The sequence below is a fragment of the Protopterus annectens genome, chromosome 3.part0, assembly GCF_019279795.1.
Source record: "Protopterus annectens isolate FY-2018-M chromosome 3.part0, PAN1.0, whole genome shotgun sequence".
Lineage (NCBI taxonomy): Eukaryota > Metazoa > Chordata > Ceratodontiformes > Protopteridae > Protopterus > Protopterus annectens.
The window spans coordinates 1,906,710,678-1,906,736,675 of NC_056731.1; the positions used below are offsets into that span (position 1 = coordinate 1,906,710,678).

The following is a 25,998-nucleotide window of genomic DNA, read 5'->3' on the forward strand; positions in this document are numbered from 1 at the left end:
GCTCGGGCAAACCAATAACACACCCTGTGCATATGATGAAACTGTGCTACCTACTGTCATCTGTGACATTGATGCAGGAACAGGCTTACATGGTACTGATGCACAGGGTGACCTAATATTAGTGTAACAATGTTAGCATGTTGTCAGCAGTAAAGTGTAATGATATCCTTGTAGGTATATCTGAGCAGGCATGATGCATTAAAGCTATGATTATCAATGTAGTATTGTTTACACCAGTGTTAATTCCAAAAACGTATTGTCCGACCATGTGCCACTTGGCTGATGTGTGTGGTACTGGCAGCATGTGTTGGTGAGTGGATGGTACGTGTGTGATGTGTGCAGTACAGATTTGCAGGTGTACATTTGTGAACATGGTGCAGGTGCACTGTCTGCATGTACGTGCATAGTGGACACATGGGAAGGGTGACATGCCCTGTATTACACAGTGTTAACACTTCATATTTCCTATTGGTGGCCAGTATGCATTTTACTACACATATGTTACAACTTGGGTACATGTGTGTATGACATGGTTTGACACTATGCTGTGGGTGATACTGTTAATATTGGTCACTGGTTTGCATTCTGGTAGTATACATAACCTCAACAGCCTGATTTTAACCAATCGTTAGATGATGTCTTGACAACTGACACACAGATGTAGGATACACAGTAGCATTTGAATCCTTCTGGTACTATACTATACCAGTAACCAGTGGTATTGACCACCACCCATTCCTGGGACCACTCCTGTTTGGCATGTAGCCGTCCTAGGTACAAGCAAACACACTAGGGATATGTCCGTCTACATCTGGTAATGCATACAGTGGCCTACAATGCATTCCCCAGATGAGACACTTATCCTCCACAAGGGTATCATACAGACAGATACCTGTTGACCAACCCATGCTGTAAAGCTATAAGCCAACTATAGCATAGTCATCCACATTTACTATACATGGTATCCTGACAGTACCACATTGGTAGTAGCCCACAACATGTAGCAGGGGTACAGATGTGTACATACAGCCACATGTTATGTCATCTGTTCTTTGGTATTCACATTTCCAAAGGTATGCTGATGTCCCTCAGTGTATCACATAAGCAATAAGGGGTCTGTATGCATGCCCACGAAGTTGTTGTACACCTATAATGAATGCCCATTATTGACAGACTGTGTTGTATTTGAACATGTCTGAAATATACCCCAGGCATGAACCCTCACTCACACTATTCTATAGAAACTGTCATGGGTGTGTGTGACACAGATGACCTAGGCCACAGATCACTACAGTGGCTGGTCTTGTCACATACATACATACATATGTGACCTAAGGTCTGAGAAGCAGCAGCACAAACTGTCAATGTTAACAGATGTATTCATGTAGAAAGCAGGCTTCACACCTATGAACTAATTGAGGTCACATGTACATATATGTATTTGCCACACAGATACCAATTGAGGTCACATGTACATATATGTATTTGCCACACAGATACCTGAAGTGTGCAATGCACATACTGTTGTTTTACTGATATGTCATACAGTTGTAAAAGCAAAACCCACACCACCTTGACCAACAGTGTCACACACACTCAGCAATTGCAGGATTCAAACCCCTACCTAACTATGTTACAATACTAGAGAGATACGCATTAACATGACATGCTATATGCTTCACTGGGAGCTTTGATTTCCACTGCTGTATTTGTGGGATACTGACATCATCAGACTTGCCAAAGAGGAATGTACCTCTTTTAATGTGTTTTCCTAGTCTCCAAAAAGGGAACTCCTCTCAAAGGAAATCACACACATACACCCCCCACACACAAACACTCAGCAATTGCAGGATCCAAACCCCTATATAACTAGGTTATGACACCAGAGAGATATAGCATTAACACAACGCACTATATGCTTTATTGGGAATTTATTTCCACTGCTGAATTTGTGGGATACTGACATCATCAGACTTGCCTAAGAGGAATTTACCTCTTTTAATGTGTTTTCCCAGTCTCCAAAAAGGGCACTCTTTTCACAGGAGATCACGGACACACATACACACACTCTTAGCGATTGCAGGATTCATACCCCTACCTAACTATGCTTTGATACTAAAGAGATATGCATTAACATGATGCGCTACATTCTTTACTGGGGAGATTTGTTTCCACTGCTGTATTTGTGGGATACTGACATCATCAGACTTGCCAAAGAGGAATTTACCTCTTTTAATGTGTTTTCCCAGTCTCCGAAAAGAGCACTTCTCACAGGAAATCACACACACACATACCCCCCCCCCACACACACTCAGCAATTGCAGGATTCGTACCCCTACCTAACTATGCTATGATACTAGAAAAATACGCATTAACACAATGCGCTATATGTTTTAGTGGGAAAATTTGTTTCCACTGCAATATTTGTGGGATACTGACATCATCAGACTTGCCAAAGAGGAATCTACCTCTTTTAATGTGTTTTCCTAGTCTCCAAAAAGGGCACTCCTCTCAAAGGAAACTACACACACCCCCACAAACACTCAGCAATTGCAGGATTCACACCCCTACCTAACTATGTTATGACACTAGAGAGATACACATTAACACGACACACCACATGCTTTATTGGGTTGCTTCTTTTCTCCTGCTATATTTGTAGGATGCTGACATCATCAGACTGGACATGGTAATGTGTGTGCACTTTGTTTTATGCAATCCCAGGAATGAACCATGTGGGTCAGCAGGTGTTAACAGCTTGAACAGGACTCCACAATTCTTAACTTGTGTGATCTATCTGTGGACAAATTGCCATTCCTTCATATGACAATACATATTTATGCACATATTGTTGATTTTGTGGATACGACATGTGTCTGGGATGTTGATAAAGGGCTATTCAAAGTCTATGTGGGACATGTGTAGCTCCTTTCAGTGATGTATGTCCTGGGTGGCTGCCTTGCAAACAGTCTAGCAGGTTTGGGAACCATGATCTGCCCATGAACATACCAAAGTTGGTAGGGTTGTGTGTTTGTCGGCTTCCAGTACCTCTGTTTATGACTTCAATCATGATGGACTCAATGGCCTTGCAGATCAGATGTCATAGGCTTATAGGACTATAGTTCCCATGGTCTGTTGTACATCAACACTTGTGGGGTATGCCATATGTTGCTGTAACACATTCAACAGTTTCAGATCCTGTAAAGAAGGTGTAGCTCAACAGACTGTTCAGGTGAAGGGTCTGTTTGTTCTGCAGTTCACTTATGACACATATCGGGAAACAATGTCATCCAATTGATGCCATGTTTTCGGCTTTGGAAGGAGCTGTACATGTGATATCTCCTAGTATGATGATAGGGCCTTTTGTCAGTGGGAGGTGGGCATGTATGTATGGCCCTGTCTGACAGGGTGTCGGCATTGTCAGTCAGGTACAGTTGGCCCTGACTCAGGACATATATGAGTGTACATTGCTATTCATGACATAGCTGAAGGAAGTGTCATGGTTCTGTCTGGACTCCTTCGCAGATAATCTTTCCAAAACACCGACAAACCTGAGCACTAAACCCCTGTTATACTCTTTTACACACTTAACACCCTACTGATCCTTTTTGATCAGTCAACAGAGTATTTCATCATAATATCCTGGCATGTCCAAAGGTCGGTTTCGTGTGTACTCTCCGGTCCAGCTGGTGAATATGGGAATTTTAAGGCAATGCTACAACTGCCTTATGTACACAGACAACCCTCTCCTCCTCCCAACAAACTCAGATATATGTGAGAGATGCAACTATATAGACAAACAGGAGGCTGAGCTCTCTCAACCCATGACTGGCACAGTCTATCAGGTGGTGAAGGTAACCACACACACCACAAATCCAGTCTCACATAGACCTATAGCGACAGCAAACAAAATACATTACCACACAAAAACATACTCAGAGGCTCTAAATAAAATCTGCCTAAGCAGCAGAGACCTCCAAAGCAGACACCCAAACAACTGCTACCCCACAACAATACCCACATATCACATAGTTCTCAAAGTCATTGTGGCACACAGTCACTGCCTTTAAGGCTAAACAACACACCTAATACACTTGTAATAGGTGACTCTATTATCAGATGCACTGATGTCCCACTCACCAGGCTGAACAAGGAGAAGGTCACTTTGAGCTGTCTGTCGGGTGCCAGGATCCGCCACATAACACATGCACTCAGGTCACTCCAAAGCAAGTACGAATATGGCTCCATCATTGTCCATGCTGGTGTGAATGACCTCAGATGTTCCTCCCTGGACTACATGACAAGAGACATAGAGGAGCTCTCTGATCATGCAGCCCAGGCTGGTATGACCTTGACCTTGTGTAGTATCTTACCCTCACCAAGAATGATGGCACAGTATACAAACAAACTGATCAATTTTAACAGTTGGCTAATGTATTGGTGTCATTCAAAGGGGATCCAGTGTCTGTCAGCCTGGGATGACATGCTCGACATGCCACGTAGCTTCGCTATGGATGGCTTGCACCTGTCACCCCTGGACTTTCGAATACTGGCTAAGGCTCTTGCCACCCCCATAGTGCCTTTTTTAGGCAAGGCTGAAAAGACAAACCCACCTCCATAGACAATACAAGGTAAAAGAAACTAAGGGTAATGCTGCTCAACACCAGATGTCTAAACCTCAAAATGCATGCATTCAAGACTCTCCTCAGTATGGAGAATGTCGATATCTGTGCAGTAACAGACACCTGGTTCAGGCTCCCGAAAGCAGCCCAGTACTACCAGGTTATACTTCATACCATGCTTTTCAGCCACAAGACTTGGACCAACCAACAAAAATAGGGGGAGTACCCATATACATCACAGATACACACACTTCCAGGTTAGTAGCACTGCACGAAGCATTGGAACCATACATGTGCAACTAACAGTGGGCAAAACTGCCTTTCAGTTTGTAGCCTGCTACAGACCCCCCTCCCAAACTCAGGAACCCTACTCAGCTTTCCTGGGAACACTGGAGAATATGAAGGTCTCTCCAAACACCATTATATGGGGTGACTTCAACTACCCAAACATTGACTGGGAATACTACTCAAGCCCCAACACCCTCGACCAATGGTTGCTAGAATTTATAAACTCAAATGCTATGGCACAACTGGTCACCACACCCACAAGAGGGGAAAACATATTGGACCTGATCATCACCAACATGGGGACTCTATGTTCCACACCAGAGGTATACCCCTCATTGGTAAGGTCAGACCATACATTTATCTCACTGGACATCCATATCCCATCCCCACCCCCATCCTAGGTAATCTCGGTGAAGAACTTCTCAAAAGCAAACGTCACACTTCTCAAAACTGAGGTGATATCCTTCAAAGACCCTGGGACAGTGGTAAATATGGCTCAGACCACTGAATCCTTTACAAATACATTCTATGGACACCTACTGGAATGCATAGATCGTGCTATCCCAAATAAAAACAAGACTCACTCCTCCAAAGGCAGGGGACCTGTCTGGTGGACCCTGGCCATAAATAAGCTATACAACAAAAGGAGGAGGCTACTACATGATAGAGCACAATCCCAAAAAGGGAAGGCATCTCTGATCAGTACTAGCAAGAAGCTACGATCACTCATGAATTCATCTAAGGCCCGCTTCAAAAGGAAAATTGCACCAGACACTAAGGACAATCGTAAGGCCTTCTTTAGTTATGTCAGGAACCTGGGTGGCAACTCCCAGATATGCTATGAGTTACTGCAAAATGACAAAACATACACTAAACCCACAGACATTGCCAACATCCTGGCAAACAGGTTCAGTGCAAATGTCTCCCCCCCATCCCCCCTAATGAGCAAATGTCCATCCAAACAGAGTGTAGCCTCCTTGGCATCACAGATGAACAAGTTCAGTTGCCCTCTCCAAAGCAGACAACACAGCATCAGTGGAACTGGATGGTGTCCCGGCCTGCATCTTACACGAGCTTCATGACGAACGTAACCCTCACATTAAGTCACTGTTCAGTATCAGACTTATTACAGGATATGTACCCAAGGAATGGCGTACAGCAACAGTGGTCCCACTCCACAAAGGTGGTGCCACAATGGACCCCGGACACTATCGCCCTATAAGCCTTACTAGCCTGGTCCGCAAAGCTATGGAGCATATCATCATGGAAGTCATACATAAAGACTCCCCAGACTCTGGAATAGATTGCCCATACATGTCAAGCAGAGTGCCTCTTTGGACCTCTTCAAGAGGAACCTTGATGATTGGATGGGAGAAAGGAAATTCACCCCAGGGATCACATCAGTCGCCCTGCTAGACAGGGGTCCAGGAAAGTAAATAATGTGGGAAGAAATAGCCAGGGAATTGTTATGGCTAGGCTTGTATAGGCCCTAGGGCTGATAGCCTAGTACCAACCTATGAACCTATAAGACATCGGGAACCTACAGACACTGAATCCTACTCAATTTGGCTTTGTTGTGGGCAGATCTTGCCTCCTGAACCTGGTTGACTTCTCTAAATAGTTACCAGGTCCATAGACGTAGGGAAGGTAGTCCACACAGCCTAACTGGACCTCGCAAAACCCTTCAACACAATACCCCACTTGGGCATCATACATAAGCTTACCAGCTTAGATATCAAAACATATGTCACAAGATGGATTGCTAACTGGATCAGGGATAGCACCCAAATGGTCAGTATTGCAGGTGCCATGTCTGACTCTACACCAGTTACATGTGGTGTCCCACAAGGCTCAGTCTTTGGACCTCTCTTGTTCAGTATATATTTCTCTGACGTACAGGCTAACACAGGAGGAATATGCCTGACCATGTTCGCAGATGACTACAAACTGTGTGCCATATTCAACTCTCCAGCTGGCACAAGCATCCTCCAAAAGGATCTCACAGAGATTGATAACTGGTGCCAGAGCCATGGCCTACAGTTAAATGCCATTAAATGCATAGTCATCCCCTTTGGGAATAACAATGTGCCCACACATTACCACATAGGTGGTAATCCATTAAGTACGGTAGAAGTTATTAGGGATTTGGGGACACAAGTAGTTAGTAATCTCGCCTTTGACAAACACGTTGCCAAAGTGGTTAGACAGACCTTTTATATAGCCCACCTTATCCCAAAAGGTTTCACATCTAGATCAAGTGAGGTCATTGTGCCCCTATACTCATCAGGCCCATGATTGGGATACAATGCCCCATTTGGGATGTACCTTACCAGACACCTGCAGCAACTGTAATGGCCACAAAAGTACCTCACCAAGTGGATCTAGGGACTCACACAGATGCCCTGTGCAGTTTGGCTAAAGTAACTCCAGCTCTACTCAATCGCTTACCGCCTACTCGGATGCGATCTGTGCCTGTTGTTTAAAGCCATGTCCAACCCAGAATTAATGGACATGCTCCACCTCAGGATATCCGAATCCCTTAGAGCTACACGTTCCAGGGACTTAAACCTCAGCACAGATATTAATAGGACATGCTGGAGGGACAGATTCATATCCCAGAGGCTCCCGTCACTCTGGAATGAGATCCCAGTCCTGCATAGGCAGAGCCCCCTACTGACTCCCTACAGGAGACATCTTGACGAGTGGATGGGCGATCGTATGTTTACCCCTGGGATCTCTTCTGGGTCCCTGTTAGACAGAGGCACGATAAACTAAACGTAAAAGGGCTATCTTGTGTGACCTACTATTCACTGGCACAGTCTACTAATCTAACAGGGCTGCAAAAGCCAAACACACTCTGGCTAGGCTTATAAATGCCCTAGGGCAGATAGCCTATTATCAACCTATGAACCTATGATAATGTTCGGGATGCACATTGTTTATTGATGAAACTGATTTCAGTTTTTTTATCTTCTTTGCTTTCCCACTTTCTATGAACAACCTAAGTATCTGCAGAACACATTTTATTATGACAGGGTTCCAATATATTATATATGTGTCTGTTGTCATATAACTGTGTGCACAAGGCGGATTGGCGAATAGTGAGTGGTTCCTGGGTTAACACATGCAACTGCCGGATATGTGTGGCCCACTGCTGTACTCAGACATAGCCTAAGTGTATGAGCATGCCCAGTTTGGCCTTTCAGTGTTTTGTTGCCTGACATTTGTCTCATTTATTCAAGTGTGTGAACATGCCCAGTGTGGCCTTTCAGTATGTTGCTGTTGAAGTCCACTACATTTGTTGATGTGTGTGAACATGACCAATATTAACATTTATACTATATGTGTGTTGAAAATCAGGTTCTATTCTTACTGCAGGGCTCACCTTTGTGTCATAACTCAACAGGGATTTTGCTCTGCCTGCAGGGTTTCCATGAGATACTTTGCAAAGACTTATCAATATTTCTTCATACAGGCTGACCAGTGAAATACTGTCATGGTTTAGTACTATGACTATAATGCACAGTATCCTGGGTTCGAGGCCTGTCACTGCTTTATATTTTCATACTGTGCAGACTAGACTGCTTAAGGGCAAGTAGAGCAAATATGAGCATGTTGGCTTTTGTTCAGCTATGCCCAACTTAGACCAAGCTTGTCCAACATTGCTCAACGTTAACCAACATTGCTGAACATTGCCCAATATTGCTCAACATTGACCACAGTTGTGCTAGTTAGTGTGTGCAATTTTGTTTACATATAATAAATGGTGGTAAAAGCTGTTTAGCACTACTTTATATTGCTTAACACATGGCAATCATGCCTCAGGTGATGCTGCAGGGCTGCCTATGTCAGGTGCATATACTACACTCCCTATACATGTTTGAAAACAGGTAGTGTCAAGTTAGGCATCCATTTTACTATATGTGCGGGTCAGAGAGAGGTATAATTTCCAGGGTTCCTACTGAGCCAGTGTATACGCTATGCATTGCCTCTTTGCCAAGGCCAAAGCATACTGGGCACGTCTCCTTCTGCCTACTGGGGCAGGCTCAGGTTGTTTCTCCTCCGAGTCACGCTCTGCCTGTGATGGCCTTGGCAATGGTGGGGGGGCTGTTTGGCCCAGGCCTATGCTGCTCCTGCTGCAGCTGTTTTCGCAGGATCATATTATGTAGCATAGCACATACCATGACAATTTGGGTACATGTAGTTGGTAAGTACTGCAAGGTTCCATCAGATGTGTCCAGGCACCAGAACCGTGACTTGAGCAGCCCAAACACACACTCAATTACATTTCGTGTTTGTGCATGTGCCTCATTATGGCATTCCTGTTCAGGTGTGTGTGCATTTCTGATGGGTGTCATCAGCCATGGCTCCAGTGCATAGCCAGCATTCCCCACTAGGTGACCATGAGGGATGTCCCCATTGGCAAATGTCTGGTACAGCTGTGTCAGATGCTAGATATGGGAATCATGGTAGCTTCCAGGGCAGCCAGCACACACATTCAGTATTATGCCCTGGGCATCACACACAACCTGGCAGTTGATGGAGGGGAAGCCCTTGCGGTTAAAGTAGACCCTACCCCGCTCACCGGCTAGTGCTTTGATGCGTATGTGCGTGCAGTCTGTTGCACCCCCTACCTCAGGGTATTCCGCTATTTGCTGGAAGAGACACATATTGCTGGCCAATACCTCACGGGAATTGGGGAAATATACATGATCACCGACATGTGCTGAAATGGCATCCAGGAACTGATGCAGTACCCTGGATGCTGATGTCTGTGATATCCCCATCATATCACCAGTTGGTCTCTGGAAGGTACCTGTTGCTAATATACTTAGGCCAACACATACCTTGGTTTCCACTGGGATGGGTTCCCCTCTGTTGGTTCTGTGTGTGAGGCATGGCCTGCACAGCTCAACAATTTGCTGCAAGAGGTCTCTGTCCACTCTATAGCGCTCCACTATCTCCAGCTCATGTAGCCCCTGATAGGTTACCCTGGGCCTGTACACTCTTCTCCATCTCCTCACTGTGGGTTCTCCAGCAGCATTCACATTGTCACCACCTTCAGTATGCTTCATATGTCGCCTTATAACAGCAATGGCAGCCCCTAACATTTCTTTGTCTCAGTAAAGCTTTTTCAGTTTTCACTTCTATTAGCTTACTGCAGTGTTGCAGTGTCTCTGAGAGAAACATAGTGGAATGTTGTTTGCAGAGTTTTAAGTGCTGGGCTGGGCTAGTGTACTGCCTGTGTAATTGCCTGATTCTGATTGTTTTCACCTGCTAACTCTGCTAGTACTCCCTGGTTAACTTCCTACTATTTGTTGTGTTTCCTTTTCCCTTTCTGTTTCCTCAGGGGGGCAGCGGCGCACACACAAGTGCAAACACGTGCACACCAGCTCACACGCGCGCACACATGCTTACATGGAATAAAACTTGCTTATTCTTGCTAAAACGTGTGCACACAGGCGCATACACACTTATACACATTTCATCAACCACATGCTTACTCCGGCTTAAACGCGTGCACACAGGCGTACACGTGCGCACACAGTCTTACTCGGATATACAGGCTCGCACTCACGCGCAAACACATTGCAAGCACTTCAACAAGAAACTTTAGTGTTATCCACGGCATACACCTTCAATTTCTTGCCTTTAGCTAGGGTACCTGTTGACACACCTCTTCCAGTGATGAGTAACTGACAGCAAACACATGCCACTCTGCTCCAATAAGCTTCACTTCTTTCATACATACCCCCCTCGTGATGTCACCTATCTCCTACTCTGATACTCCCCTTATCATACTCCTACACTCCACTGACTGTGCTCATTTGCTATGTAAACTTGGGATTCACTATCCTTACCCTCATTTGCATAGGATTGCCTACTAATGCTTGGTTACATCTCTTAGACTGAGCTTCCCCCCTTAGCAACCTCTACTCGGTAGCCATGTTGTCTTCAGACTGCCATTGCCTTGCATTGTACATTTGGAATTACAATAACATCCATATTTGTGGATTTTAATTATTGGTTTTCTGGTTTTTAGAGTGCAGCACATTTGCGCAGCGCTGTGCTGCGCTTAAAGTTCGGAGATCGGGATAAAAAAAATATTTTATTTTTATTTTGCATCAGTGAACATTGCCAATGGCCATATTTTTGGCCATTGGCATGCTTCCTCAACTGGATGCATCCTTTTTTTGGGGCTGTCACGGCTCCGTTTTGCTATTTGCAGAACGGTACTCAGTTGTCAACGGAGTACATTTCTGCAAATAACACTACTCTTACTCGGACAGGTTTGGGTTTCCTGGATCGCAAATTTACCTCATTTGCATAGCTTTCACCTGCAACTGAGGTAATTTGCATATCCTAGCCCTGTCTGTGTAAGAGTTGTTTTAGGAGCTCTCTTGCATGCCCCTACCAGCTGTTCCTGGATCGCTCAGCGGACATGTTGGCTGCACAGAGTCTTACTCTACTCTTAGACTCAGTGCAAGCCTTCGTGAATCCAGTCCACTGTTTTTTTCTGTAAAATTTAAAATAAAAGTTTTTTAAATGAAATCCAAATCTCTGTGATAATTGTAAAAGTAAAGAAGAAAATAGTATGTACACTGACAGGTTTGAACAGTGTTTAGGATAACTGGGAACAGACAGCTAAGTAATGAGATATTGATATGGCTGTCAGGGGCCTGATCTGTTATGCTGCATAGGGTCCCATTTGTTCATAATCCTAATATGATGACTCTAAAGGTATTTGCTACAACAATACAGCTTTATTAGCCTGTACTGAGTGATGTCAGAGTGGATAGTTATTTTTAATGACAGAAGAGATAAAGAGGTCATAAATTAGATGTAGGTGTTCTGTAAGCATGTAAGCAACCCACCCAAAAAAATGCACTATATGTAGTAATACTTCAAATTTTTGTATTTATTGTTGAATAAAAGCTGCTGCAGCATTAAAATTGTATAACTATTTTGCTTTATGCATTGCATTAAAGAATGAATTGATTCACTAATACGCCTGGATTGCATAATATAGTCTATTCATGTCATGTTTTATTTTAGTAGTCTAAACATATTGTATTTTAGTAATATATTTTTGCAGTAGTTTCTTTACAGTCTCAGGCAGCTGCAAGAGGATAAAATTTATCAGGTTATGCAGTCTGCATTATTATTTGGAGTGATGATCAAAACCATCTGATCTTCAGCATTTATTCTGTAGTCATTGTCGTATATTACTGTGATACAGACTGGATTATTAAGGATTTCTGCATTTAGCTAAATTATGCTGTTCTGGCAGCTAGCTCAGTGGTCTAAATATCTGACTTGTTAATGAATGTCTTCCTGTGGCAAAGATACAGGGTTTGAATCTTTGCAGCTTCATTTACCTACCATCTGACATGAGTAAGTCACATAACCAGACAGTGTTTTGGTGCAACTCAGAATTTGGGCTAGGCTCCTTAATGGTCACCAGGACTGCATGCCTAGTAACTATGAACCTGTTGTCATTGTTTGCCAGCCATTGCCTATTACATAGCTGATCTAGTTCAGGAAATGTTATGGCAATTATTACCAGCACATCATTCTTGTAGCGCAACATATGCAATTAATTCTTCAAAGACAACAGGTATTGCACTTCTAGATGAATCACTGAAATGCAAAGTTGTTTTCCAGCTGCAGACTGTGCGTTAGTAAATTTTCTGCAAATAAATCAAAGTGCAAACAACCAGGAATTAAAACTGGAAATCCACTTTATTTGTTCAACAGTTAAGCACTTTCATCCCAACGTCTCATAGGAACTTTTTCAGTTCTGAATTGGAATACTTTACTGAGTGCATTTTTATCACAATCAGGCATGTATACAATCAATAAAGTGGCCATGATTACTGAGTACAAATTTTGATAGATTATAATGATGGTAGTTTGAGTAGTCTTTTATGGCTGAAATATTCTGAAAGTGGTACTTTTGTCATTATTGGTTCATACATACATTTTATTTCATGGCTTACTGGAAAAAGTGTTCAGAACTACACATTTAAAATGTATTCTAACAAATGTTGAGCAATAAATATAAATTATTACAATCAGGAAGGTGAACCAAAGAATACATGTATTTATGCATGGTCCTAAAATGTGTGCCGGGAGCCCATTATTTGAAAACAGCACAGCCCAAAGTATATTTCTTCTGCCACTGGCCAGATATATTTTCAATGAATATGAGATTGAGATTCAGTGCATTACACTAAATGTTTCTAAGGAAGATAAGTTTACTGTTGCCCATGCTAAGTCTCTTTTCAATGTGAGACTATTTTGTTTAGCAAACAGCCACCAGAGTTTGTGTAATAAAATCTGAAATAAAAGTTTTAAATTAAATCTAAAAGTAAAGAAGAAAAGAGCTTATATACTAGAAGGTTTGAGCAGTATTTATAGTAACTGGAGAGAGATAGACAAGTAATGGACCACTGCAGTGTTGGAGAGGGGCTTCACTAATTCAACAATGGTAACACTTTGAGATGTGAGATGAAACTGGAACACCTGACAAAAAAAAAACATGCAGACAAAGAAAGAATGCTAATCCTCCATGCAGAAGCTACTCCAGCCAGGAACAGAACTGGAGTTAAGTTATGAATCAGCAACATTAACAGCTGTGACACTGTCTTTCCAGTTATTCCTTTTGAATTATTCTCTTTAAGTTGATGTGTTACTTAAAATGAACTAAAGTACCATTGTTTAGCCATTTAAAATTATAAATATTTTTTTTATTTTTTATTTTTAAATGCTTAAATAAATATACTTTATATTTTGAACTTTTTGTGCTGCCTGTTCCTTCATCCACTCAGTTAAGTTTTTAGGTTACCAGTTTTAAGTGGAATACCCGATGGTAAACGCACCATTTCTTTGCTTGTTTTACTGTAATATGTAATGTTGAAGGTACTATTCTTAAATCCCTCAATTCATGTAGCAGACCAGAAACCTAGCCAATTAAAAACTATAATGATATGTTTGACAGCTATGAGGTGAAACTGAAAATTAGTAACAAAGACTTGTTCACTGAATTTATCATGTCTTACTAGTCATTATAAAATGTCAATATGTTGTTTAATTGATTCATATGTCTTTGTCTTGTCCAACCGCAGATACAGCTATATGATTGACAATGTGATTCTACTGATTACTGGCACTCTACGGGGAAGACCAATAGCTGAACTTCTACCCAAATGTCACCCTTTGGGCAGTTTTGAGCAGATGGAAGCTGTCAGCATTGCTCAAACAGCTGCAGAGCTCTTCAATGCAATTCTAGTCGATACTCCCCTAGGTATGAAAACACAAATTCACTATAATGTTTCTTTACATCATTCATACCCAGCTTGCTGTACTCTATAAGCACTTATATAAATGTGCTTCTACACAGTTATCATGCATCTATGTATCAAAATAATGTCACACTATGTGTAGATGGTTCATATCTGCAGGGCATACACTATAGATCAGGGTAGAGGTGTCCAGCCTGTTGGGTGATAAGAGCCACATCTCAACTTGCTGTGTAATATAATATCCACATTTATAGTGCCAGGAAAGCAGTGAAGCACAGCAGAGTATGCAAAATAAATACTTTTGCACAGTGTGAGGAAGGAGTTGATATATTTATTCTGATATTAAAATACATTTAACATTCTATCTTGTTTCCATCCCTTCCTCCCTCCCTCACCCTTTCTCCACCTGACCCATGCCCTCTTGCATGTGTGTCTGGATTTCCTCATTTTCAACATGTGTTCATTGCCTTCTCTGTGAAGTATTTTTAAATATTCAGGAAGTAGTTAGTCTGTAAAACCTGTTGTCTATGCCCCTCTTCTTCCTATCCTTCATGTGCAGGGTGGAGCTTTCATTTCTTGCTGACATGATCTTGTGTATCTATATCATGTCCTGTGGGTTGTTTTCTTGGGGTCTATATTATAACATCGAAGTCTTACAACTTTGAATGTTATAATAAAACCCATTCGGTCGAAAGACCATAAAATCGAACAGTCAGAATAGTGAATTTTTTCCCAGGGAAAAAATTTGCTGTTCCAACAAACATACACACAAAACAAGCACACCAAAATAAATAATCCACACACATACACTTCACAAAACCCTACACTAAACCATACATACACTACTAGCTATCCACTTACCTTAACTCAACCCTAACCCTAAGGTCCATAACTATCACACACTCACCTTACCCGCTCCCTAACCCTAAAGTCCCTATCGCACACTCACCTTACCCGCTCCCTAACCCTAAAGTCTCTATCACACACTCACCTTACCTGCTCCCTAACCCTAAGGTCCCTATCACACACTCACCTTCGTTCACACACTTACCTTAACCCGGTCCATAACCTTCGCTCCACAGTCGAGGAAATACCAAAGCTGCAGAAATGGCCCATTGAATTCTTTCCCTAGGAAAGTATTCAATATTCTGCAGCTTCGCTATTTTCAGAATTCAGTGCATAGGGTTCGATGTTATAACATTCAAAGTTTTAAGACTTCAATGTTATAATATAGACCCGTTTTCTTGCTGGACAAGCATTCAGAAAATGAAATCTGCTTAATGCCACTAGAAGTGATTGAATAGTCATATGATCACAAAATGCTTTTATTACTTTGTAGGAGGTTGGATTGTATAAGGGAGTGGGAATTTCCCTTCTTCCTGATTTTGTATGATCTTGGTGTGGGTTTATTTAACTAGCATGGGGTATAATGATACAGCCCCCAATGGGGGAGTTACAAGGGGGCTTGTCCCCCTCTGCAAATGCATTTTAGTTTGCAAGTGTGTTGTTTTAGATAATTTGAATTTCGATATTTGTAGGCTGATGTTTTGTAATTCAACTATTTCATTTAATGATTAAATGAGATATAGGCATCATATGACCTCTTCTAATCCCAAATGAGGTGAACTCCAACTCTTCTAATTTCTTATCATGCACTGTTCAGTCTATCTCACACAACATCTGATGGCTTTTGTTTGGACTTTGGTCAACAGCCTGATTCATCTGTGTTCTTATAAGCTCCATAAATGCATATAATAGCAGACTACTGCCAAATACAGCAGAAGCAATTACCTCTTTGATTTCCAATCCATCCCCCTGAGGACACAGTATGCTGTACCTTCTCTCTATAGTCCTGGTTTTCCAGCTTTGAGATCAACACCAGAGATTTTGCTAGATCATTGTTAACAAATGGCATCTCCTCAGCCTCTTAGCCATAGCTGACGACCCAGAAAATGGCCTTCAACCAGAGGACTTCAATTAAAGAAGGACTTCAGTCACTTCACTGACTTTGGCTTAAATGCATAAGCAATTTCATTCATACAGTACAAACAAAGAACTATTGTGTGCATATATGATCATGCCTGCTTAAGGGCTGCTTGATAATGCTATACTTCCAGGGAGGGGCCAGACAGCCACTATTCAAAGCTAGAGTTTGTGCTCCTTAACTCCTTGTACGTGCGACAGCTGCCACTTTCACCTTTCCCTTGTTACAGCCCTGATCAACACCCTCATCCAGATACTTTTTCTGATCTTTTCCATCAGTTTCAGTCCATCCAACTGATACTTGACAGTAGGGTTGCAGCACAACTGCAGTACTTTTATCTGTAATGACCTCCAAATGGCCTTTAAAAATCCCTTAGACTTTTCCACACATTTTAACTTCTAACTCCTTTTTTTGTGTCATCAACAAAGAGTACTGGATCCATAACACACTCTTGATGAACTTCCCTAGCCAGTTACCTAATTCCTGATTCAGCCATCAAATCACAGCCCTCTGTGTCCTACCATTCTACCAAGCAACATTCCACTTCCTCAGTTTTGATGCAGCCCACCCTTCAAGTTTTTCTGTCGGTCAGTTGGACTTACATTGCTATGTCTCTCACTGGGACTATATCACTTAATCAAAATACGTATTCACTGGGGTCTATATTATTAGTTTGGATGCAGAATTGTCTGAACGCCGAAACTTTGAACTAGGAAATTCAAAATCTCAAAATAGCAAAGCCGCGGAACACCAAATTTTTTCACAGGGAAAACATTCGGTGGGCCGTTTCTGCGTCTTTGCTATTTCCTCCACTGTGTTGCGATCTCGGAGTTAGTATATTTATGTAGGGGGGTGTGGGGGGGGGGCACAGTGAAGCCCCCCACATTAGGAAGAGTTTTTAGTGTTCGTTTTTTTTTTTTTCATTTTGTACCAGAACAGCAATTTTTTTCCCAGGGAAAAAAATTGCTGTTCTGAGTCTTCAAAGTTCTTCCATTTTGAACTGCCGGGTTTGATATTTACATAGTCAAACTTATGACAGTTTGACTATGTGATATAGACCCTATTCATTGAATATGTATTCATCGAACTCTAAACATCGAAATTCGTGTCAGTGAACCCCAGACTTTTTCCCAGGGTTAGGAAGCACTTGGCCATCACAACTTTGCCCTTTTCCTCACTATAGTGTGATTTCAGAGTTAGTGTATATAGTTAGGGGGGTGTGGGAGGCGAAAGCCCCCCCAGTTAGGTGGGTTTGATTTAGTGAGGTGTGTGTTCTGGAGTGCTAGTTGGCAAGTGGAAATTCAAAATCTCAAAATAGCAAAGCCGCGGAACACCAAATTTTTTCACAGGGAAAACATTCGGTGGGCCGTTTCTGCGTCTTTGCTATTTCCTCCACTGTGTTGCGATCTCGGAGTTAGTATATTTATGTAGGGGGGTGTGGGGGGGGGCACAGTGAAGCCCCCCACATTAGGAAGAGTTTTTAGTGTTCGTTTTTTTTTTTTTCATTTTGTACCAGAACAGCAATTTTTTTCCCAGGGAAAAAAATTGCTGTTCTGAGTCTTCAAAGTTCTTCCATTTTGAACTGCCGGGTTTGATATTTACATAGTCAAACTTATGACAGTTTGACTATGTGATATAGACCCTATTCATTGAATATGTATTCATCGAACTCTAAACATCGAAATTCGTGTCAGTGAACCCCAGACTTTTTCCCAGGGTTAGGAAGCACTTGGCCATCACAACTTTGCCCTTTTCCTCACTATAGTGTGATTTCAGAGTTAGTGTATATAGTTAGGGGGGTGTGGGAGGCGAAAGCCCCCCCAGTTAGGTGGGTTTGATTTAGTGAGGTGTGTGTTCTGGAGTGCTAGTTGGCAAGTGGAAATTCAAAATCTCAAAATAGCAAAGCCGCGGAACACCAAATTTTTTCACAGGGAAAACATTCGGTGGACCGTTTCTGCGTCTTTGCTATTTCCTCCACTGTGTTGCGATCTCGGAGTTAGTATATTTATGTAGGGGGGTGGGGGGGGGGCACAGTGAAGCCCCCCACATTAGGAAGAGTTTTTAGTGTTCGTTTTTTTTTTTTTCATTTTGTACCAGAACAGCAATTTTTTTCCCAGGGAAAAAAATTGCTGTTCTGAGTCTTCAAAGTTCTTCCATTTTGAACTGCCGGGTTTGATATTTACATAGTCAAACTTATGACAGTTTGACTATGTGATATAGACCCTATTCATTGAATATGTATTCATCGAACTCTAAACATCGAAATTCGTGTCAGTGAACCCCAGACTTTTTCCCAGGGTTAGGAAGCACTTGGCCATCACAACTTTGCCCTTTTCCTCACTATAGTGTGATTTCAGAGTTAGTGTATATAGTTAGGGGGGTGTGGGAGGCGAAAGCCCCCCCAGTTAGGTGGGTTTGATTTAGTGAGGTGTGTGTTCTGGAGTGCTAGTTGGCAAGTGGTTCCTAACCCTGGAAAAAAGTCTGAGGTTCACTGAAATGAATTTCAATGTTTAGAGTTCGATGAATATGTATTCAATGAATACGTATTTCAATTACGTGATATAGACCCCTCTCACCTATATACATCTGTTATTATCTCTTCCATGTATATACTTCATCCTCTGCACTATCTTTAATTGCTTATTAAATTTTCATACAAAATAGACCACAAAACATAATTTTATTATCAAACAAATACAAATCAGGTAAGATGTGCCAAAGTACTTACTAAGTCAGTCTATTCCAAAAAAAAAAAATGTAGTCTGTGAAACAATGAAGTGAACCTCACTTTATTTTTCACTCAGTTTGGCACTCTCTTCCTTGAAATCAGGACTTATTTGGAACTGTTTATTCTGAATAAGTCCTGATGTGGAGGACAAAAGCACTAAACTGAATATAAAATTAATGTGAGGATCACTTATTTCTTCCATGAAGTATGACTTGGGGGATATTTGTTTAAACGTTATTAATTCCATACAGTACTACTTTCATATTCAGTCCTTGTGCATGGTGCACGGTATCTGATTCTTTTCATACCCTATCCATATTTTTTCCCTTCCCCCCCCATTTCCATTTTGGTTCACTTAGTCACTCCAGCTGGTATAATCATTACTCTTGTAGTTTAATACCTCTTTTGTTTGCTTTTTGACTTTTCCCTCCTCTCCTTTTCTCATTCTAGTAAATTTCTGCTATCTTCTCCCCATGTACATGAAACTTTTTTAAGCGCCATATAAAGAATTCTCAAGTACATTTTGATTTCTTTTGAAATACGACCCCCCCCCAAAAAAAAATCTTCTGTGCATGCTTCCAGGCTTCTTGTGCCCACCCACAGTCCCAGAACATGTGCATCATACTTGTCTCTTCCTGCTGATACCTTCAGCACCAACTGTTCTCCTTTCTCCCTTATCAATCTCATAGAGGTTAGCCCTTATCTATGGAGTATTCTCTGGCTTTGGTCTTACATTCTGTGTACTTCTTGCATGTGTGTCACTGCTTGACTTCTTTTATGCCAGTACCCTGCAGCTGCCTTCTATTCTTCTTCTCTTTCCCAGTTCTTTCTCATTCTATCTTCTAACTCTTCTTTTTTCCCTTAATGTTTCATAGATAGATCTGTTTGGTTGTTTTCCTCCCTAACCTCTTTCATTTTGGCCAGGGTGCTGTCTTCTTTCTTATTTCCTTCTCTTCCTACCTGCGTCTTTTTCCTGTTGCCTTCTCTGCATTATTTTCTCATGTAGCAAATAGTTTTACCAGTGGGCCTCTAGTATTCAGTATTTCTGAATTAACTCCACTATTGTTTCAAATCTTTCCCCACAATCTTTTTCCTTCATACCAAATCCAAACCATCTTGAACTATCCCGCACCTCCAGCAAATTTCTTCAGTTTTCTTCCCTATCATTGCGTTCCACCTTTGTGCTCCAAACAGATTTTGAGGTTCCCTTCATCCAATTTCATTCACCCCAGTTCTTCTAGTGCTACTTCAGTCATGTCAATTAGTAAGCTTCTCCATGCCTCCCTTACTCTTTTTTGCACAATGACCCTCCGTTTTGTTTCAATCCAGTGAAGGATGTTATGTGTTCATGCGGTTTCCTATGAAACCATCGAAGTAACATTACATCGACTCTCGGAACATCGAGACTACTACATCGAAAGCTGGAATCAGAGAAAACGAAAACCATCGAGTTCCAACATATCGAAATTGCAAAGGAAACACGCCTATTTATGTGTCATGGTAATACATGTTCCGTAAACTCGATGTTCTCTAACTCGATGGTTTTCGTTTTCGCTGATTTCAGCTTTCGATGTAGTAGTCTCGATGTTCCGAGAGTCGATGTAATGTTACTTCAACGGTTTCATAGGAAACCGTTCATGCATATGTAGCGATATGCAGGAGACATACCTTTCAACCTCTTGGAGCAAGAATTCTGGACAGAGCCAAAACTAATGCAGGGATGACAGTCTAAAAATAGGGACAGATTTTAAACATTGCTCTTATGAACTTACAAAGTTGGTGGAATAAGAGGTTTTGTGTTAACGTGCATTTTCAGAAGGATATAAAGCCTGAAACTTAAATATCTGTCACTATTTTAGTGACTTCAACCTTCAGTGATTTGCAAGAAAATCACAAATTTTATGAGGAATGGGCCGACAGATGAGGCAAAAAATTTTGGACATTCTGCTAAAATCTGGACAATTGAAAGCTATGGTGGGAGACTCCAGCCCACCCTCCTTTTCTTATTCACTCTCATTTTTGCCTTGCTCACATTTTTCTCCTTACCTTTGTTGACCCAGTCTTTCTTGTGTTTTTGCATCTGCTGTACCCTTTTTTCCCTGGTCTATTTGTATGTTGCACAGTTGATGGAGGATTATTGGTGGTATATATCATCATCCTTGCTGCATTAATTCTCTAAGGCAATGCATAAGATTCCCAACTTCCCTCTGTAGAGTATCCCTTACCTTTCCTCCATCCTTTACATTTTTCTCCATTTTTTTCTCTCACTAAGTTACCAAACTAATGCCCAAGGTAATTGGAGCACTCTGCCTATTTGATCGCACCAGTCCCCCCCCCTTTTTCCTAATGCCACTGTCTTTTCATTGTTGCACCTAAGTCACACCATTTCCCTAAACTATGTGAATGTTTCTCCTATAATTCTCACTGTAGCAGCCACACCCTCTGACATTAGCATACAGTCATCTGGATGCAACAGAAACTGAGATATTACCTCCTTTTATTCAAGCATTGTAATGTGTGTCTCACTTCCACTTCTAGTTTCATGATCACAAGTGTGAACAGACCTGGGGGAATCGGGCACTTCTGTCTAATCCCTCTCTCTATCCTTGTCTCCTCAGATACTCTTCCATTTATGAGTATTTCAGTTTCTGGGTCTTGGTATATGGTCTGTATACAGTGTAGAAACTTTTTCCCCTATCTGTCTTTGCTGCAGAGTCTTCCATATGAATTTCCACCTCACCATATCAAAGAACTTCTGTAGGTCAAAGAGTACAATCATACCTTTCCCTTCTTGCTTTTTTTCTACCCTGTGCATGAATTCCAGAAGGTACCAGCATGATTTCGGCCTTCCTCCCCTTCGCAAAGTCATTTGACCCTGCTTATATTACTTTTGTAAATACTTCACCCAGACTTCCTGCCAATAGCTTTGCCAAAATATTAATGTCTGCATTAATCAAAAAGATGGGCCTATAATTTCCCATGTCCTCCCTTTTTCCTCTTCATTAAGGTATCATGGCTATCCTGGTCTTCCTGAAGCTTTTATACATTTTGCCCAAGTCTTGTATTCTCATGTACTCCTGCTGTAAGACTTTCCATATTTTCTCCCCTCCACAGTTGTAGAATTCTAGGGGACATACATCTGGCCTTCCAGTTTTCCTCTTGTTCATCTGGTATATGGCTTTCCTTTTCTTATCCATTGTCACCTTCACATTCAGCTAGTCTTTTCATTCTTTCTCCAGTATATATCTCATTCTTTCCCCATTTCCATTCTGAAACCTTTGACCCTTCCTGTTTCTTGTAAATCTCCCTGTAGTATTCCTTAAATCTTTCCCTGTTTAGTTCTTCTTCTTCTAAATATTGTCCATCTTGTCCCCTTATCCACTGTGCCCCCCTCTTTGTGTGTTTCTTCTTATATTTCTTGGCTAGCTGTTCCCCTTAGTCCTTCCAAGCTATCCATCCGTAGTCCCTTCAATACCATTGTTGAATTTCTTGCACTGTAATAATTTTACCCTCTACTTCCATTTTCACTGCTCTTTCTGTGATATGTAGTGCCTCCCTTCTACTTTCATCTCTTCTGGCTTTCTTCTCTACCACTTCTAGGTCTCTCTCACCAGATCCACAATCACCCTTCCTTCTTCCCTTCTGTGCTCATCAGTTGTCCCCTTTAAGTGACCTTGATCCCATCCCACCAGTACTCTTCCAGCTTGTCTCTGTCTTTCATATTGTCCTTTCATGATTCTTTTACTAGGCAATGTAATGTTTTCTTGTCCCATCTCTTTCCATTTATAGCTAACCCAGCTCCTACCCAATCTCATTGCTTTTGTTCCTGCACACTTAGCTTATGTCTCACTACTGCATGACCTGGTATGTCTTTTTCCTGTATTTGGATCTCATATATTATTTCTATTAGGTTTAACTTCCCTAAGATCCTGTCTAGCCTACTTACCTGTACCAAAGTGTTTCTTATGAAGGTTTATTCCCACTTGGTTGGCTTTCTTTCCCAGCATATGTCCAGCCAGCCTCATTCCTTGGGCTAGTTCTTTTTTTATCTTTCTGTTTTACTCCCTCCTTCCATATAACCTGTATTTTTCTGTTTCTGTCATGACATTGTAGCCCCCCCTCAGTTATCTCATTTCCTTACCTTCTTGTCTGTACCCAACTAGCAAAAAAGTTCTTGTAGAATCCTTCTTCATCCCTGTTTGGTGCATATATATATATATATATATATATCCTGTAATCCAGCATTCACCTTCATCATTCTCTGCCAGATGATCCATCTCTCTACCCTGCTTTTTTATCAGAAGCCCACTATGAAATACATTTGCTACCCCCCCCCCCCCCATTCTCCATTTCTTCATTTGGATAGTCATATCTCATTATCTTCTCTACATCTTTGATTTTCAGGTTTGTTTCATGTAATAAGCACTGCTTCCCCACATCCTATTTAAAATTTCATGTATTAACCTTCTTCTGATGGGATCTGACAAGCCCCAGTGTTCCCCGTAATTATCTGTATTTTATTTGTTGCTTTTTCCCAACATTCCCTGCTTTCCTAGTTGTTGCCATCTGTCATTGCCCTTCCTCTGGGCCAGCACTGCAGTAAACATTGTGTTCTTTGGTGTCTGCCTACGACCAGATCTCTCATCCCCAAACCTAACCTCTGGATTCCTGCCTCTTGGTTCTTGCATGTGCAAGGGTATGCCCTGGATGTGGGCTTTTCAAGACTTACTTTTTCTCCCTTCCACTGTCCCTCACAATACAAGATTGCATGTCAACCCAGTAGTAATGTTACAGTCTTTTTATATCACAACATTCCCATTCATTGGTCACCCCTCTCCACTGTTGATCATCAGTCTGGTGTGCCATCGCCATTTTGTGATGCTCCAGCATTTTTATTTCATTATTATTATTATTATTATTATTAGTATGATTACTGCTGTTTACTTTACTGTGTTACTTAATCACCTCCCTCCATTATTTCACATTTGCATGCTGCTCATTCTCCACCTGACTGTTCCTGTTTCTCCCATACATTCCTTTTCATGTCCCTAATTGTTAAATCAGCTATTATCATTAATTTGTTCATAGACTTAGATATTAAACTTATGTTTATTACTGTTTATTATACATCATTAAGTAGTAATAAAAATATATTTTTTACCTTTGAGGCTTTCTCCTATGCCCCCTTGACTACATTACCTGTAATTGTCCTGATAATTGATTTAGCTCCTCCCATTTTTTATAAAGTTTTTAAGGGTGTTTTCCTCCGTACATGTTTACAAGGTAAGGTTTTGTTTCATGTAATACATCCTTCCTGCCCTGCCCACAGCTGCCTGCCTTTCAGTAGCCATTCCTTCCACTTAATTGCGTCTTTCTGTCGCCACTTTCTTTCCTTCTGTAGTCCTGCATTCTACCTCTCTGACTCTGCCATCCATGATAAATCCTTCTTTCCAGCTTGCTTTTCCCTCAGTTGTCAAACAGTTCCCCTCTGAGTCACTTGAAACATCTGATGCACCACCCCTCATTGTCATAGATCCTTTCCTTGTCTGTGTTTGCTTCTTTCTCTTTTTCGGAGAGGCTTCTCATTCTTCTGCCTTTTGATAGAAGTCTTTCACTTGTTTCTCCTCCATCATCTTGTCTCTTTTCTCAACTCCTTGTGATTACCTCTCTGATTTATTTATTCCTGCCCATGTCTTTTAATGTCATCTAGCCAAACTACACTGCTTGGTCTCTTCCCCCTGTGGGGATTTCAGCATCTGATGCTGCAGTAGTTACTGCATTAAGATAGTTCTTGCTGTCATTTTGTCCATCTCTGTTTCTGCCAGTGATCCAAATATTCTAATTCTGCCTGGAGACTTGGCTTAAATCTTTCAAGGTTAAAATTATCATTATAAACTTATTTTCCTTTTATTGCATCCAGTCCAAATGAATGAATGATTGTTATTTTAATCTTTATTTTACTGAATGCTTCTTTCTCAAATAATATGAAATGAGTGGTATTTGAATGAAGGTGACAAACCTGCATTTGGGCTTCTCATGTAAGAGGGCTTTCATCCCTACCATTCCCTTACTTAGATAACCAGCTTAAAAACAGTGCATATTTTAATTAGCGTATATTAATTCTCAGCAAAATGGACTAAGGAACAAATCATTTGCAAACTACCACTAATAACACTACTAATGCTACTACTGCTGCTTCCACTACTGCTACTAATACTACTAGTGCTACTAGTAGCACTTTACTACTGCTACTACAACTACTACTACTACCACTACTACTGCTATTACTGCTATTATTACTACTACTGCTGCTACTAGTACCACTACTACTACTGCTACTACAACTACTACTACTGCTATGTTTACTACTACTATTATTACTACTACTACTACTGCTACCGCTGCTATGACCACTAATGCTATTACTCCTATTACTACTACTGCTATTACTACTACTACTACTGCTACTAGTACCACTACTACTGCTACTATAACTACTACTACTATTATTAGTACTACTGCTACTGCTACTACTGCCACTAATGCTATAACTGCTATTACAACTACTGCTATTATTACTACTACAACTGCTACTAGTACCACTACTACTACTGTTACTACTACCACCACTATTACTATTATTACTACTACTGCTACTAGTATGACTACTACTACTGCTACTACAACTACTACTGCTACTACTACTACTACCACTATTACTATTATTACTACTGTCATTACTATTACTAGTATTACTACTACTACTGCTACTAGCATTTTTCATGGCCTCTAATGTTTTGAATTGAGTCAGAATTATTTTAGACATGTCATGACAGACAAAATAATTGTATCTAGTATAACAGAGTATTATTTGAACTGTTGAGGTTGTCTGTCAAACCTGTTGTTTAGTACAAAGGCTATTTAGCTATTCAAGATAAATGTAACTAAACAAGGTTTCACATAAGGCAAGGAAGGTCTTAGAGATAAATTTCAGTGATCCTGTTAATGGCTTAATTACAGCTAATCATCTATGGTTTGCCAAACAAACTTATCGCCTTTAGGCATGTTATA

The 25,998-nt window shown here is 41.2% G+C and overlaps 1 protein-coding gene across 1 annotated transcript in view; it reads left to right on the forward strand.

The window, feature by feature from the left end:
- ATP6V0D2 (ATPase H+ transporting V0 subunit d2) overlaps positions 1-25,998 on the forward strand; it is a 358,513-nt gene that overhangs the window by 235,540 nt on the left and 96,975 nt on the right. The window contains exon 3 of the mRNA XM_044065990.1: positions 14,039-14,217. Within this exon, the coding sequence (XP_043921925.1) occupies positions 14,039-14,217 (179 nt within the window). The remainder of the gene's footprint in view (positions 1-14,038; positions 14,218-25,998) is intronic.